Source organism: Martes martes, assembly GCF_963455335.1.
Source record: "Martes martes genome assembly, chromosome: 3".
Classification (NCBI taxonomy): domain Eukaryota; kingdom Metazoa; phylum Chordata; class Mammalia; order Carnivora; family Mustelidae; genus Martes; species Martes martes.
In genome coordinates this window covers 58,307,652-58,325,102 of record NC_137890.1, presented here as the reverse complement: position 1 = coordinate 58,325,102, position 17,451 = coordinate 58,307,652, and the positions used below count along the sequence as shown (strand labels likewise).

The window sequence follows — 17,451 nt, the reverse complement described above, 5'->3', positions numbered from 1 at the left end:
ATGATCTCAGGGTCCTGAGATTGGGGGGGGGGGGGGGGGGTGTTGTGTTCAGGCTTCACACCTAGCAGGGAGTCTACTTCTCCCTCTCCTTCTGCCCATCCCCCTGCTTGTGTGTGCTCATGCCCTCTCTCTTGCTCTCAAATAAAGAAATAAAATATTTTTTAAAAAAGAAATATACTTTCTAACTCACGGTCTGTAGGACACATCCTTACTCTTGACTTACAGGATTGTAACCAGTGATTAACAATAAAGTTACAAATTAAATATATTACAGGAATATAATAATATAATAGAGGACTGGAGGCAATAAGAGCTGTCTTTATCTTCTACTCTTGGATTTCCTCCTCACCAAGGTTATACGTAGGAACCAAAGGGATAACAGACCAATATGTCAGAAAATCCCACATTTCTCACTTGTGTAATAATGGCTGACAGCAGTTAGTGTTAAATACATTCTTTGATGTGCTCAGAAGTAAAAGTAAAGAGTGGCTTAGCCAAGAAAAGGAATGCAAAAGCTAATCTTACTTGTACTCAATCACATTTGTGATACAACACACAGGAGTAAACAACAGGTGAATCAGCCATGGAGTTATGCAATGCCCCTGTGAGGAGAGAGTTGACTCCACTACCAGAAAAATAAGTACCTAACAAGTTCAGATTTACCTGACCCACTGCCCAAGAGATGCGGCTCCCTCCCTTAAGAATTTCTACAGAACTCAGTGGATAGGAATATCTAAACGTTCAACTGAACTGTGATTTACTTATTTATTTGTCCATATCTCAACCAGTCTATAAACATCTGGAAGGTAAAACAGTTCTACCTAATTCATTGCTATACCCCCAAGAGCTTAGTGAAGTATCCAGCACTAACTTGGCATTAAGTGTGTATTTTTTTTAAGAGCAGTACTAATAGTTATACCCCAATATAGAATGGAATAGCTTTTTTTCCCCTTTAGTACGCTCAGAAAAACAAGCATCAATTCAATCACCAATACAAGGTATAAGGTAAGACAACTAGTTCTACTATAGTTTCTTCAACTCCCATTCACACATTGGTAACAACTAATGAGTATAAGCAAGAGTAACTCACACAAAGAAATGATACTACAGAACTCATTTTCTAAACAGGTGATAGATAACTGACCTGGAACTTGGTTTCTGGTCAAGCTGTCTGCTTAGTTTATTGAGTCAAAGCCCCAAAGATGATCCACCCAAGAAGATATAACAATATAGGAGAGAAAACTGCCACCAAATGCAAACAGCTACTAATTAATTGGCTTTTCTGTAAAAGATCTATGAAACTGATATCTACCACTCTTAGGAACAAGGTTAAAATACACTGAGGAGAGAGATCATTCTGACAACTCAGATTGAATTTTATGGATAAAAGGTATCTTCCAAAGTTTGAACACCAACTCCTTCTTCCAATACTGCATATTCTACTTGAAAAAAGGAAAACATCAAATTAATAAATGAGTTGGCCATTAGAATAAAAGAATCCCAAACTGGAAGGGAACCAAAAGAGATCCCTGATCATCAAAGTCCTGTGTCTGGGAATTTCTAGGGTTCCAAGTCATAAAATTATATCTGGCAAATTTTTCAATATTTAAAAAAACTTAAGAAAACCCATATGTCTACTTTCAATAAAGCCTCAGTTAATAAAATAGCCAACCAGTTACACAATGCCCTTGTGAGGAAGACACTTGTTAGAATGGGCATTTGTCATTTTTGTTAGAATTCAATGCAGCACAGTAACATAATTTACCTTTATGTTGATAAAAAGCATTGGCTGTCAGCTTTTGTCTGAATAAAATTAGGAAAAATAAACAAACTTAATTTTAAAAAGTTTGGTAGACTTTCTGAAACAGAGCCAAGGTGGGGGAAGCTAATAATGAATGTTTGGTAGTTTTGAGTGCAGTATGATTCTGATTCAACTTACCTTAAAAAAATAGTTTGTATGATGAGAAAATCAAAGTACATATAAAAGAGATAAATTAAAACAGGACTAGGATAAAGAATGTTTGATAAAATAATTCACTTCAAAACTCTCCTAAATACCTAAGTCTCATATAAACTTGATTATCTGTTTACAGCTGAATATAAAAGAGAGAAATAACTACCAATCTGAACATCAATAATTATTAATACCACGCCTTTAAAATTACAATGAGTATAAATAAGGAAAAATATTAATTTGCTGACAGATTATTTAACCATTCATTTCAAAGAAACTCCTGTTGACAACCTAGCACACTTGGAAGCCCATAATAATCTCAATGGTCATTTCAATCCTATGGAAGAGTATTTGATGTATCCTTCTGGTATCTATCCCTAATTAGGTGGGACAAAATTCAGATCTGGCTCTATGTTTGTGGGGAATTGGGGGGGAGGGTAATTTTTTTAAAGATTTATTTATTCATTTGAGAGAGAAAGAGCACAAGTGGGAGAGGCAGAGGGAGAGGATCTGAAGCAGACTCTGAGCTGAGTGCAAAACCCTGTGTGGACTCGATCTCACAACCCTGAGATCATGACCACAGCCAAAAATAAGATCTAATGGCTTAACTGACTGCGCCACTCAGGCACCCTGTGGGGCAGAGGTAATTTTTTAAAAAGAAATTCATTATGGCTGATTTTTAATAATTCGTAATGCAAAATATACTAGAAAGGATTTTTTAAAAAATCTTAACGAAACTATATGTAATAAAATTAAAGAAAAAAATATAAAATATAAGATAAAGAACTTGGGCATTCTGAGAAGCATAATTCTGAACATTATTCTCTTATTAATTTTTTTTTTTATTTGACAGACAGAGATCACAAGTAGGCAGAGAGGCAGGCAGAGAGATGGGGAAACAGTCTCCCTGCTGAGCAGAGAGCCCAATGTGGGGCTCGATCCCAGGACCCTGAGATCATGACCTGAGCCGAAGGCAGAGGCTTAACCCACTAAGCCACCTAGGTACCCCTCTCTTATTCATTTAATTATCAATAAATATTTATTAAATGCCTATAGCAACAAGCACTACTTTAACTGCTAGTAATACATTAGTAAACAAAATAAGCATTCCTGTTTCCTGAAGCTGACACCTTAGGGGGAAGAGGAAGACAATAAGCAAAAATCAGTATAAATAAGTAAACTATACACTGTTACAAAAATAATAGAGTAAAGTGGATAGAGAATTTGAGGGAGAAGTGAGGGCAGATTACAGTATTAAACAGGGTGGTATATCTCATTGGTAGAGTGAGATTTGAGCAGACTTTTATTTTATGAACAAAGACACAATCTATTAAATTTTGACCCAGAGGTTCCACTTCTAGAAATCTACTCTACAGAAGTCTTCTTACTTGTGCATTAAATGTGGATATAAGGATATTCACTGTAGTTGTTTGTAGTATCAAATATTCAAAAACAAACTAAATCTTTATTAACAGGGGAGTACATAAGTAAATTATATGTCCATACAATGGAAAATACATCCACTAAAAATATCAACCTAAACACAGAGGGTGAGGTGATGTTCAAGATACACTGCTACATGAGAAAAGCAAAGTAGGGAATAATGCAAAAACTAGAAACTTTTATTAGTTGCTTCTGGAGGGAAAAAGTATGTGTCTGCAGGATAGGAATGAGAGAAACTTCACTGTTTAATTTTTATTTCTCTTGAATCTTGAACCACATGAATATATTGCCTATTCCAATAACAATAAATGGTAATAATAATAATAAATAGTAATTATTTATTTATACTTCTAAAACAATTCATAAGACTTCAATTAGGTAAAACAAAAATCCTTATATCTATGTGGTGAGGTGGGAGGAGAAAGGATTGGAGGTAGAGAGCAAATGAAAACTTAACAACGGTTATCTCTACAGAGGTAGAAATAGAAAGAAGCCACTGGATATTCATGTTTTATTACTATAAAATGTGATTTCTTAAAAAGAAGCATATTTGACTTTTAAATATATATTTTTTCTCTGAAATTTTGAAAACAAAATATAAAAATGATAATTTTTTAAAAAAACAGGAAAAATGTTAGTATCTAAAAAACTGCATGCTATAATGCTTTGGATATAAGCATCCAAAATAATAAATACTCAATTAGAAGATTCATAGTGACCACAAAGTTAAATAAGTTAGTTCTCAGAAGAAGCCTAGTGGCTCTTCATTCAGAGATGAAGGTTAAATTCCTTGTATGGGTCCTCCAGAAGAAGAAAGTACACTGCAGTAAAAAATATTGGCCAACAGTGAAAACTTCTATGAAGGAAAAGCAATTTTTAAAACAGGCAGCCCAATTATATATTATTATTATAATTACACTCTACATAATTATATATGACACCTATATGAGTATTTCATGATTAAAGTTCATGATTAACTTTAATAATGTTATCTGGGGGCACCTGGGTGGCTCAGTGGGTTAAAGCCTCTGCCTTCGGCTCAGGTCATGATCCCAGGGTCCTGGGATCAAGCCCCACATCGGGCTCTCTGCTCAGCAGGAAGCCTGCTTCCCCCTCTGTCTCTCTGCCTGCCTCTCTGCCTACTTGCGATCTCTGTCAAATAAACAAATAAAATCTTAAAAAAAAAATGTTATCTGATATATATATTAAGTATAAAGCACTAAATGATGGAAAAAAATAGGAAAGAAACAGGTTAAGAAAGAGAATAGAAAAGTGGAGAAAACCAGTGAAAGCAAAAACTATTTTTTTAAGAGATCACCAAAATAGAGAAACTTTTAGTTTGACTGACCAAGACAAAAAGAGGCTTAAATTAGCTAAAATTAAGAATGAAGTAATGACATAAAGAGCAACCTTACAGAAATTTTAAAAAACAAAACAAAAACAAAAAAAACTATAGCATGAATGTTTATAACAGATGAAATGGACAAATTCCTTAAGAGAAACCAACTACCAAAACTGACTCAAAAAGAAACAATCTGAATAGACTTATAGCAATTGAACAGTAATTTTAGAACTTCCCACAGAGAAAAGTCCAGGCCCAGATTGCTTCACTGGTGAATTCTACCAGACATTTAAAGAGGAATTAGTAACAATTCATCAAATTCCTCCATAAAAACCTCTTAGAAGGGAAGATTTCCCAACTTATTCTGTGAGAACCCAGTATTACCCTGATACTGAAATCAGACAAAGACATTACAAGGAAAGAAAACAGAGATAAAATCTCCTATGAGTATATGCCAAAATCCTCAACAAAATACTAGCAAACCAAATTCACAAACATATAAAAAAGATTATACACCATTATCAAGTAACACTTATCCTAGAAATGCAATTCTGGCTTAAGATCTGAAAATCAATTACAGTAATACCAATAAGAGAGGAAAAAAAGAACATAACATTATATTAATAGGCACAGAAAATCATTTGACAAAATCCAAAATCATTTGATAAAACACTTAATGCAAGAGAAAGAAAAGGTAACACTCTTTCTCTCTCTAAAAATAAACAAACTACTTGTCTAGCATTAAATATTCACTAGGGAGAAGGAGATTATAAAATATACCATTTTACATACAGAGAAACAAAGATTTGGATGGTAGCAGACTTACCTTTGGAAACAATGGAAGCTAGAATACAATGGAACTTGGCGAGAAAAAGCCAAGCTACAATTTTTAAAAATTATTTATTTATTTATTTGAAAGAGGGAGAGTGAACTAGAGAACACAGGCAGAGGGAAGAGCAGAGAGAGGGAGAAGCAGACTCTGCTGAGCAGGAGGCCTGACTCGGGGCTCAATCCCAGAATTCCAGGATCATGGCCTGAGCCAAAGGCATATGCTTAACTGACTCAGCCACCCAGGTTCCCCCCAAGCTACAATTTTTTAACTATGAAAATATCTTTTAAAAACAAAGGCAAGGAGCACCTGGGTGGCTCAGTCAGTTGGGCGGCTGCCTTCGGCTCAGGTCATCATCTGGGTGTCCTGGGATTGAGCCCCATGTTGGGCTCTCTGCTCAGTAGGGAGTTTGTGTCTCCCTCCACTTCCCCTCCCCATCTCATGTGCTTTCTCTCTCTCTGACAAATAAATCTTAAAAAAAAAAAAAAAAGTAAGAAAACTGAATTGCCCACATCTATTAAAGAAACTGAATTTGTAGTTAAAAACTTCCCCCCCCCAAAAAAAACAAAACCCTTGAGGCCATACATATGGCTTTACCAAACATTTAACAAGGAAAAATACAAATTTTACACAAACTCTACAAAAAAATTAAAGAGAACAAAATATTTCCCAACTCATTCTATAAGGCCAACATTATTCTGTCACAAAATCTAACAAAAATAGAAGGAGGGAAAAAAAACACTAGAAAAAAACCCATAACCAAAAAGAGAAAACTACATACCCACTATCCCTCATGAATACATATGCAAAAATTCTTAACAAAAGTTTAGAAAATCAAATCCAAAAATATATGAAAGGGATACTGTATCATGATTAAGTGGAATTTACCCAAGATTGGAAAGTTGCTTTAACAGTCAATTTTATTCATCACATCAACAGTCTAAAAAAGGAAAAATATGGTCATCACAATAGATGCAGAAAAAGCATTTCCACAAAATCCAACATTTATTTTTGATATAATAAAAAAAAATCTGCAAACTGGGAATAGAAGGAAAATTCCTTAATCTGATAATCTAAGTAAAAATCTACTCTTAACATTGCACTTACTGGTAAAAGACAGAATGATTTCTCCCTAACAGCAGGAACTCTTCCCACTTCTATTCAGCATTGTATTGAAATCTTAGCCAGTGCAACAGGCAAGGAAAAGAAAGCAAAATGTTATAAAGGAAGAAATAAAGCTGTCATTATTCACACATGACATAATTGTACACATAGGAAATCTATGGAAACTCAAAAATGCGCAAAAAAATATAAAAGATTATACACTGATAATGATAAACAATGGCAAATAATCACATTTAGAAGACCTTCAGCAACTATGGACTTTGGGTGACAATGATGTGTCAGAGTCAGTTCAACTGTAACAAATGTAGCACTCTTGTGACAATGTTCATAATGGAAAAGGTTAAGCATGTGTGGAACAAGGGGTATACAGGAACTCTCTACACCTTCTGTTCAATTTTGTTGTGAACCTAAAACTATACTAAAGAGAAAAGTCTATTTTAAAAATATTTCATATAATTAGCAATCAGAAAAATGTAAATTAAAATCACACTGAAATATCACTACATACCAAGAAGAATGGCCAATTAAAAAAATAGTACCACCAACCAAAAGTGGGCAAAGACATAAGGAAACTGAATCACCCATATATTGATGGTAGGAATATAAAATGGTACAGCTGGAACAAAGTTTGGCAGCTCTTACAAAATTAAACACATATGGACCATACCATATGACCAGCAATTGCACTCCTCCAGAAAAATGAAAACTGGTATCTACACAAAAACCTATACACAAATGTTCACAGCAGCTGTATTCCTAACAGCTAAAAATTAGGAATGAGGCAGACATCTTTCAATGAGTGAAAGGTTAAACAAACTGGTCCAGTCATGCCATGGAATACTACTGAACAATAACAACAAAATGCAATGGGCTGACTTGTGCCCCCTGCCCAACTCCTGAAAACTCATATGCTGAAGTCCTAACCCTAAGTACCCAAGAATGTGACTGTTTTGGAAGAAAGGGCCTCACAGAGGAACAATACATTAAAATGAAGACATTTGGTAAGCCTTAATCCAACCTGATTAGTGTCCTTATAAGAACAGGAAACTTGGACACACACACATACACACACAAACCACCAGGGATATGTGCACATAGGATAAACATTCCAGAATGCAAGGAGAAGGCAGCAATCTGCAAGCCAAACAGAGAAGTCCCAAAAGAAACAATCTGCTGACATCTCAACTTGGACCTTCTAGTCTCCAGAAACATGACAAAATGTATTTCTGTTGTTTAAGCCACCAGTCTGTAGTATTTTGTTATGGCAGCCCTATCAAACTAATATACTGATAACAATTTCACTCCAGGGAATTTACTCTGAGTAAAAAAAGCCAATCCCAAAGGTTAAATACTGTAAAAGCCCACTTAGATAACATTCTTGAAATTACAAAATATGTCACATTATTATTAAGTAACGATTTTATTAAATATGTATAGACAACCTGGTCTACTGGTACTGTCAACACAATATTTGGAATGATGATTACAATCATTGGTCATCTTTGGGGGATCTTACAAAACAAATGTGTTCGTTTAAAAACTAGCCAATAAAAGCAAAGCATAAAGCACTTATCCTTCCTTTCCTGAATGAACTATACTTTAGAATAAGAACAGTTAATGAAGAGAAGTTTCTCTTTACAGAATTACAACTAATAATTGAAAGAGGAATGATAAAGTATCATATTACCACTTAGCAACCCCTATGGATTCAGTCAATGGTCATCAGTAGTTGCTTATAACAAAAAAAAGAGACATAATAAGATACATGCATCCCAATGGGCATTCACAAAAATATCTCTAAAATATTTCTTCCAGAAAATATCAAACCAGGATCTGATCAGGCCTCTGGCCTGATCTATTTCCAGAAAATACAGAGAATTAGACAAATATTTTAAACAATGAAGAAGACACAATCTGCAAAATAAACACTGTAGGATATTCTATAGAATAAACCATCCAGTTTCTTCAACAAATAAATTGTAAGAAAAGAAAGGGATGGGGGACAGAAGTAGAAGATAAAATTTATAGATTAAGAGATTTATGACACAAGTCAACCAATTACAATATATGAGCCTTATATGAATCCTGATTAGAACATGTGAAAAAAAGTTCATGAAGTAATTGAAAAATTTTGAGTATGGGATATTTGATAATAACAAATTGTCATTGGGGGCACCTCGGTGGCTCAGTCAGTTAAGCATCTGACTCTTGATTTTGGCTCAGGTCATGAACTCGGGGTCATGACATTGAGCCCAGCAGCAGGCTGTGCACTGAGTGTGCAGCCTGCTTAAGATTCTCACTCTCCCTTTTCCTTTGTCTACCCTCCACATGCATGTGCACACTCTCTCTCTCAAAAAAAAAAAAAAAATTTAATATAAAATATTCTGTTTTTTAAGGTTATTAAAAGAACCTTTTGCAAAGGAGAAGTTATTTGCAAAAGAAGAACTTCAACCCTGCATGAAGAACCCTGCATGAAGAGGTGTCATATGTCTGTAGTACTGTGTAACTTACATGGAATGCCTAGTGTTACTCCAATTCCAAATGATTCCTTTCAACTATCTTCCTAAACATAATGACCCATATCACAAAAACAAATGCTTCTATCAAGGGCAATATATTTCAAAGTTCTTGAATATATATATACACACACACACAAAACCCTAAGAGGTTGACATTCAGACATCATTTCTGCTTTATAGATAAGAAAACTGAGACTTGGAGAATTAACCAATTTACCTAAAATCCTATAGCTAAAATGCAACTAGTATCATCAAAAGTTTCCTGTCTCCAGGTCCAAGGCCTTTTCCATTCTACCATACAGTCATTTAAGATGCACAAAGAAAACCAAAATTTTAACAACTGATTCATTGTAAGTCACAACATGAACAGCACTCCTGGCCAATTTCTTAATGGGAAGTCCCTATTTATATGCTATATGCAGTATGAACAGCATCTAATCTAATGAGAGCAATTACATATTACACACTTACTAAACATTTATACAAAAAGGAAAAAACACTTTTCTAGACAAAACACCACAGACCTTTCCTTAAATTTTAGAAAAATTACCACATCAGAATCATTACACACACATTGATAAATTCAACTATTTTCAAGGTTGCTTTGGCTATTTGGGGCCTTTTGTGGTTCCATACAAATTTAAGGATTGTTTGTTCTAAGCTCTGTGAAAAATGCTATTAGTATTTTGATATGAATTGCATTAAATGTGTAAAATTTTTTGGGTAGTAAAGACATTTTAACAATATTTGTTCTTCCAATCCAAAAGAATGGAATGTCTTTCCATTTCTTGGGGTCATCTTTCTTTGATGAATGTTTTATAGTTTTCAGAATACAGGTCTTTCACCTCTTTGGTTAGGTTTACTCTTGGATATTGTTTTTGGTGCAATTGTAAATGGAACTGATTCCTTAATTTCTCTTTCTGCTGTTTCATTATTGGTGTATAGAAATGCAACAGATCTCTGTAGGTTGATTTTGTATCAAGAGACTCTACTGAATTCATGTATTAGTTCTAGCAGTTTTATGTCAGTCTTTCAGGTTTTCTACATAGAATATCATGTCATCTGTGAATAGTGAAAGTTTTACTTCTTCCTTCCTGATTTGGATGCCTTTTATTTCTTTTTGTTGTCTGATAGTTGTGGCTAGGACTTCTAGGACTATGTTAAATAACAGTGGTGAGAGTGAACATCCCTGTCTTTTTCCTGACCATAGAGGAAAAGCTGTTTTCCCCACTGAGGATGATATTAGCTGTGGGTTTTTCTTATACGGCCTTGATTATGTTGAGGTTATGTTCCCTCTAGCCCTACTTTGTTGAGGGTTTTTATCATGAATGAATATTATACTTTGTAAAATGGTTTTTTTCATCTATTGAAATGACCATATAGTTTTTATTCTGTCTTAGAAAGCAAAGCTGGAGGCATCACAATTCCAGATTTCAAGTTATATTACAAAGCTGTAGTAATCAAAACAGTATGGTACCAGCACGAAAACAGGCACAAAAATCAATGGAACAGAATAGAAAACCAAGGAATGAACCCACAACTATATAGTCAGTCATCTTCAACAAAGCAGGAAAGAATATCCAATGTGGAAGAAGTCTCTTCAACAAATGGTCTTGAAAAAACTGGACAGCAACATGCCAAGGATGAAACAGGACCACTCTCTTATACTAAACACGAAAATCAATTCTAAATGGATTAGAGACCAAAATGCAAGATCTGAAACCATAAAATCCTAGAAGAGAATGCAGACTGTAACATCTTTGACACTGACCATAGCAACTTCTTTCTAGACGTCTCCTGAGACAAGGGAAACAAAAGCAAAAATAAACAATTGGGACTTGATTAAAATAAAAAGTTTCTACACAGCAAAGGAAACATAAAACTAAAAGGCAACCTATGAAACGGGAGAAGTTATTTGCAAATGACATATCAGATAAAGGGTTAGTATCCAAAATATATGAAGAACTTATAAAACACCACAAAAAACAGATAACCCAATTAAAAAATGGGCAGAAGACATGCATAGACATTTTTCCAAAGAAGACATACAGATGGTTCAACAGATACATGAAAGGATGCTCAACATGACCCATCATCAAGGAAATACACATTAAACCTACAATGAGGTATCACCTCACACCCGTCAGAATGGCTAAAATCAACAACACAAGAAATAACAGGTGTTGGAGACAATGTAGAGAAAGGGGAACCCTCTTGCACTGTTGATGAAAACACTACCTGGTGCAGCTACTCTGGAAAACAGCAGAGAGGTTACGCAAAAAGTTAAAAATAGAACTACCCTATGATCCAGTAATTGCACTACTAGGTATTTACCCAAAGAATACAAAATTACTAATTCAAAGGGATACCCCAATGTTTATAGCAGTATTATCTATAATAGCCAAATTATAGAAACAGCTCAAGTATCCACTGACTGATGAGCAGATAAAGAAGGTGTGGACTATATACAATAGAATATTATTCAGTCATAAAAAAGAATGAAATCTCGCCATTTGCAATGACATGATGGAACTGGAGGGTATTATGCTAAGGAAAGTAAGTCAGTCAGAGAAAGATAAATACCATGTGACTTCACTCATGTGAAATTTAAGAAACAAAACAAATGATCATAGGGGAAAAAGGAAAGAGAGGCAAACCAAGAAAAAGAATTTAAACTATAGGGAACAAAGTGATGGTTACCAGATGGGAGGTGGGTGGAAGGATGGGAGATACAGGTGATGGGGATTAAGGAGGGCACTTGCTGTGATGAGGACCAGTGTTGTACATGTACACCTGAAACTAACATTACACTGTATATTAACTAACTAACAGGAATTTAAGTAACTTTTAAAAATTCAAGGATTTTAACTGATTCTCAAGTTCTACTAAAAATTATATTAATACAAAGTTTTCCAGGGTAGTTCTTAAGTCAAATAATTCTAGTTGTATGATCTAACATGGGCATTCATTTACACTAGTAAATACACTAGTAAGTGCTTTATGTGCATGAAGTTATTTAATCCACACTATTAATTCCAAGATCCAGAAATTACTGTTAGTCATTTTTACAAATAATGAAACTGAGGCTTGGAGATTTTAGGTAACTTGTTCAAGATCAGGAAGCTAGTAAATGGTAAAACTAAGACCTGAGTCAGTCTAGTCTGATGACAAATTCTTGCTCTTAACCCACCCTCTATTCCAATAAACATCATCTACTTTCAGTTGTCAAAAAGAGTTACCTTAGTTACTACATTTCTCTTCTTGTTTAAAAGAAGATAGCCAACTATTATCTAGGAGAGCTAGAATGGAATAGCTGCATCAGAAATGAGTTCATTTTGTCATAACATTCACTTCTCTGCACAAGCTGTCACATTCTCCCTTAGGAATGATTGTATAATCAGAGGTTAAATTCTCAGGCCAATCCTCAAAAACTTCAATATCACTTAAAATAATATTTCTAGATAAGCATCTGGTAATTATAACAGGACAATACCATATCCTGCAAAAAACAGGTACCCAATATCCCAAAGGTAACATGTAATTCCTTCCTTTTCTTCCTCCAGCATACAACCAAGAATGAATTCACATCCCCTAGTCCCATCATGAGCTCCATTAGGAAATAAGATTTAAACTGTTCCAGTTCCTATGGAAGGTAAGGACAAAGCCAGGATAAAAGCATAGAATAAGAAAGTAGTAACATTTATTCACACTTGTAGTCAAGTCTGAAGCCTTAAATGGCCTCCACAACCAAGGAAAACTATACATTATCGTTCAGTATAATATAATTCAATATAATATAAATACATAATACATACTATTATATAATAATATATATTAATATATGATATATAATATAGTTCAGTATAATATATAGTTCGGTATAATATAAATTATAGTTCAGTACAAAAACAGTTTTGTATTAATCAGCCTGGAACCCTAACTACTATATTGTACTTACAAAGAGATTGGGAACATAACCCACTCATAAATTGGAAACTACCCATATTCACCAACACTCTCTATAATCTGCAACTCCTTCCCAACTTTCTGAAAACTAAAAGCCTAGCATCTGTGAGCAAGAGGTGAAGGAGCTATGACTCCCTCTAACTTCATATGCACAAAAACAGGTCTGAACATGAAGTACCCAAATCAGTGGAAGTATACATTAGATACTTTGGGAAGATAATACCAAAGTCATTTATCCAAGATCCTTCAGTATTCCTCTCTTTTAAGTAAGGAGTTCGAGATTATGTTCAGGCCTTTGAAATTGGATTCATTTTCTCTTTTTTATTACCAGAGTCTATGTACTGAATGCTTGTGCCCCCAAAATGCATATGCTTAAAACCTAATGCCCATTGGAAAAGTATTAGGAGTTGTGGCCTTTAGGAAGTGATTAGGTCATGAGGGCTCTGTCCTCATGAATGGGACCGGTGTCCTTATAAAAGAGGCCTGAGAAAGCTCCCACCCCTTCCAACTTGTAAAGCTAACAACAAGATTCTACCTATGAAGGAGGAAGCGAGCCCTCACAGAGACACAGAATCTGCCAGCACCATGATCTTAGATTTTCCGGCCCCCTGAACTGTAAGAAATAAAATTCTGTTGTTTATAAGCCACCCAGTCTGTGGTATTTTGTTAAAATAGCCCAAATGAACTATTTTAAAATGGTTTTAAACATTTTCATGGGAGGTACATTAACATATTTTGCTATGTTAATCTGATCAGTAAAAACAGACAGACATGTACAATAGTATAGTGCTAATGCTAATAAGAAAGTAAATTTATTAAAAGTATCTGTCTGGAATGCAATTTAACAATAATTACCAAAAGATTTATAAATGTTCATAGCTGTTGACTCAGTAATTCAGCTTGTAAAAATGTATTCCAAAAATCAGATTCATTCATTAATTTATTTAACAAACTATCAAGGACTTACCTTGTGCTAGCCATTATTCTTATGAATAGAGATGTTTATCACATCATTTTATAGTGTCAAAAAGTTGTGGTGAAAAATGTCCAATAATAGTAAGATTTTTAGCAAATTAAAATATATCTAATGTATAAAATAGTACCATTGGAAACATTATCAAATACAAAAAAAATTAGTAACATAATAAAATACTCATGATATGTTAAAAAAAAATTTAAAACAAGATACAAAATTATTACATGTAACTATAGTTACATGTATGATCCCAAATCTGTTTTAAATGACCGAGCCAGGGACCTTGTCTGAGTTACCTAACCTCACTCTATTTCAGTATCTTCTAAAATATAATCAAGATTTTACATTTTACATGTAAAATAAAGACTTTTTGTTTCATATCTCAATGGATTGTTGAATGACTTATTTTTTAAGTGCTTATAATATCCCCCAGTACATATAAAGCCCTAGTAATTATTTGCTGGTGTTATTAGTAGTAGTAATATTACATATACACACATATACTTATGTAAAGAAGAAAAGGAAAGAAATGTATCAAATGCTATCAAAGATTCTACATTCTAACAAAACTAATTCTGAAACAATCAGGAATTTTGAACACTACATATTATAAGATATTAAAAATTATAAGGTATGGCTTTGTTTTTTAAAGTCTTTGTATCCGAGTGAAGGATGTATGAATAAAATATGATAGCTAAGATTTGCTTTAAAATACTTTGGGGGCACCTGTGTGGCTCAGTGGGTTAAAGTCTCTGTCTTCAGCTCAGGTCATGATCCTGGGTTCCTGGGATCGAGCCCCACATCGGGCTCTCTGCTCAGTGGAGAGCCTGCTTCCCTTCCTCTCTCTCTGCCTGCCTCTCTGCTTACTTGTGATCTCTATCTGTCAAATCAATAAATAAGTTTTAAAAAAAACTTTAAAATACTTTGGGGGGGTTTACATGTGGAGATTTTTAAAAATTTTTAATGCTATCAGATGTACATTATTTACCTCTGGTAACAAAATTATTATTTGCTTTTCTTTTCTTCATGTTTTTCTATTTTTCAAATTATCTAGAGTAATTCAAAATTATTTTTTAAAAGGGAAAATTTGGAGGGCACCTGGGTGGCTCAGTTGATTGAGCATCCAACTCTTGGGTTTTGGCTCAGGTCATGATCTCAGGGTCCTCAGATTGAGCCCTGTATTGGGCTCTGTGCTCAGCAGACTTTGCTTAAGATTCTCTGTCTCTCTCACCCTCTGCCCCTCCCTGTGCTCAGGCTCTTTTTCTCTCTCCCTCTAACATAATTAATTTTTTAAAAAATTCTTTAAAAAAAATAAATAAATAATGAGAAAAATTTTTTTCAAAGAATGTTAAAGAAATCCTTACCAATACTCCATCCACGGAAGAAACTTTCTCCCAAGTTAACCAAGCTCTTTCTTTGACATGATCTGGTATCTTTAATTTCTGACATAATGCAGTAAAATCAGGTTCTTCGGTTTCTTCCAACACGAGACTACCAGATAAAAATAGACATGTAATAGGGATAGACTTACAAATCAAACTGATTAAACATTTCTTTCAATGGTTTGTGTATAAGAGCGCTGTCCTGAAAAAAGCATCAATAAATACTTTAAAATCTTATTTATCTTGGAAAAAAATTACAGGTAGAATTTAAACATGTTTGTCTTTTTCAAAGTCTTTCCAACAAAAATACAACACAGTGAAAGATGTTTGCTGGCCTGATGAATCACATACAGTTCAGAACAGCAAAATAGCTTTGTTAAAGTATGATACCTAAAGCTGTATAGGAAAAGTGGGATGACCATAACAGCAAAAAGAAGAAAGCCCATATATAACATTACAGATTCAATTTAGTATCGGTGAGTTTGCTAAAATGCAGTCTACAACTTATCAATGTCTCACATGATGATTAACTTAATATAAATTACTGCTATGCTTATATCAGATTTTTCTTTTTGATCCTCCTTACCCAGGACAGGTAGTCAATAATTTCTTGTTGGCTAGTTCTTTTTCATTCATTTAATGTCTATTTCACACCTAATAGTAATAATATGAGGAATACTGAGTAATTTTTGAGTATTTACTCTGACCCTGTCTGTACAAAGTAGCTTAGATGCATAGTTTCAGTGAAATCCATACATCAGCCTATTAGATAAGTACTCTTATTATCCTTGTTTTACAGATAAGTACCAAATCAGAGAAACTTAAGTACTCACTCGAGGTCATGGCCAGTAAGTGGGAAACCCAACAGTTTAACTCCATAATCCATGCCCTTGACCACTATTGCAGAATGCCAACCCTCCTTCAAAATATAATTTAACTTTTGATTATGTCAACAATGAAGGTGAAATGCTGTTCCTAGTGAAGGTTTTCCTTCCAACTTCACCACTTAGGCCAGATACAATGCAAAAGAAGAAAGATCTCAGCCGTCAAGGTAGAAACACACTCTGTCATTGAAAGTGCAGGTGGAGTGGGCCCTGAATCCATCCCTAAGCAAGTGCTAGGCTTCGGATCACCAGGCACTAGTTTTTACCCTTGCTAAGCAGCTAATCTACAGAGTTCAACTGCCCATACTAGTGAAACCTTTTGTGGGTATGGATAATCAAAAGTAGGGTGTATCTCGTATCGTTTTTGACCTACAGGAGATTTTTTGATAGTTCCATCATTTGCAAGTATATAACATAATGTTGGGGTGGGGAAGAAAGGCATTCTTTTCTCAGGTGATGGCCAAAATTTCAGTATTTCTGGTTACCTTATAATAATTGAATAACATGGAATTCTTCAGAGTAGATTTAGTGCTTTTTCCAAATGAAAACTTTCAAGAATTGGATACATCAGAGTTTAATCAGAAATTAAATTTGTCTTCTCCCAGAATATCCTAGACTTTTTTTTTTAGTGAGTGTGATTTTTAACTAACCCACAAGACATACATTTAAATATACATACATACATACATACATTTAAATATATGTATTTTTAATAGCCTTTCACAGGCCATCCCAAAGACCATTCCAATTTTTCACAATTTGTCTGAACTCTGTTAGCGTCTGGCAAGTTGAAAGAACGGGGCTTGGTAATGGGCTAGAACAGGGGAGGAAGTGGTGAGGGACAGAAATGAATCCCATTTCCCCGAAATCGATATGTAGTCTCAAAGTAGAACCAGTACGGACAATAATGGCAATCATACTCTTTTAATCTTAGCTTCTTAACCATAAAAAGTATCGCAATCAAGAAAAATAGAATGTTGCAATGGAATAAATACCCCCTTGTCATGTTCTACTGCATTATCATGGACTCA

The 17,451-nt window shown here is 34.4% G+C and overlaps 1 protein-coding gene across 1 annotated transcript in view; it reads right to left on the bottom strand.

The window, feature by feature from the left end:
• The window catches only part of RB1 (RB transcriptional corepressor 1), a 164,878-nt gene that overhangs the window by 146,165 nt on the left and 1,262 nt on the right, over positions 1–17,451 (bottom strand). The window contains exon 2 of the mRNA XM_080799855.1: positions 15,519–15,645. Within this exon, the coding sequence (XP_080655981.1) occupies positions 15,519–15,645 (127 nt within the window). The remainder of the gene's footprint in view (positions 1–15,518; positions 15,646–17,451) is intronic.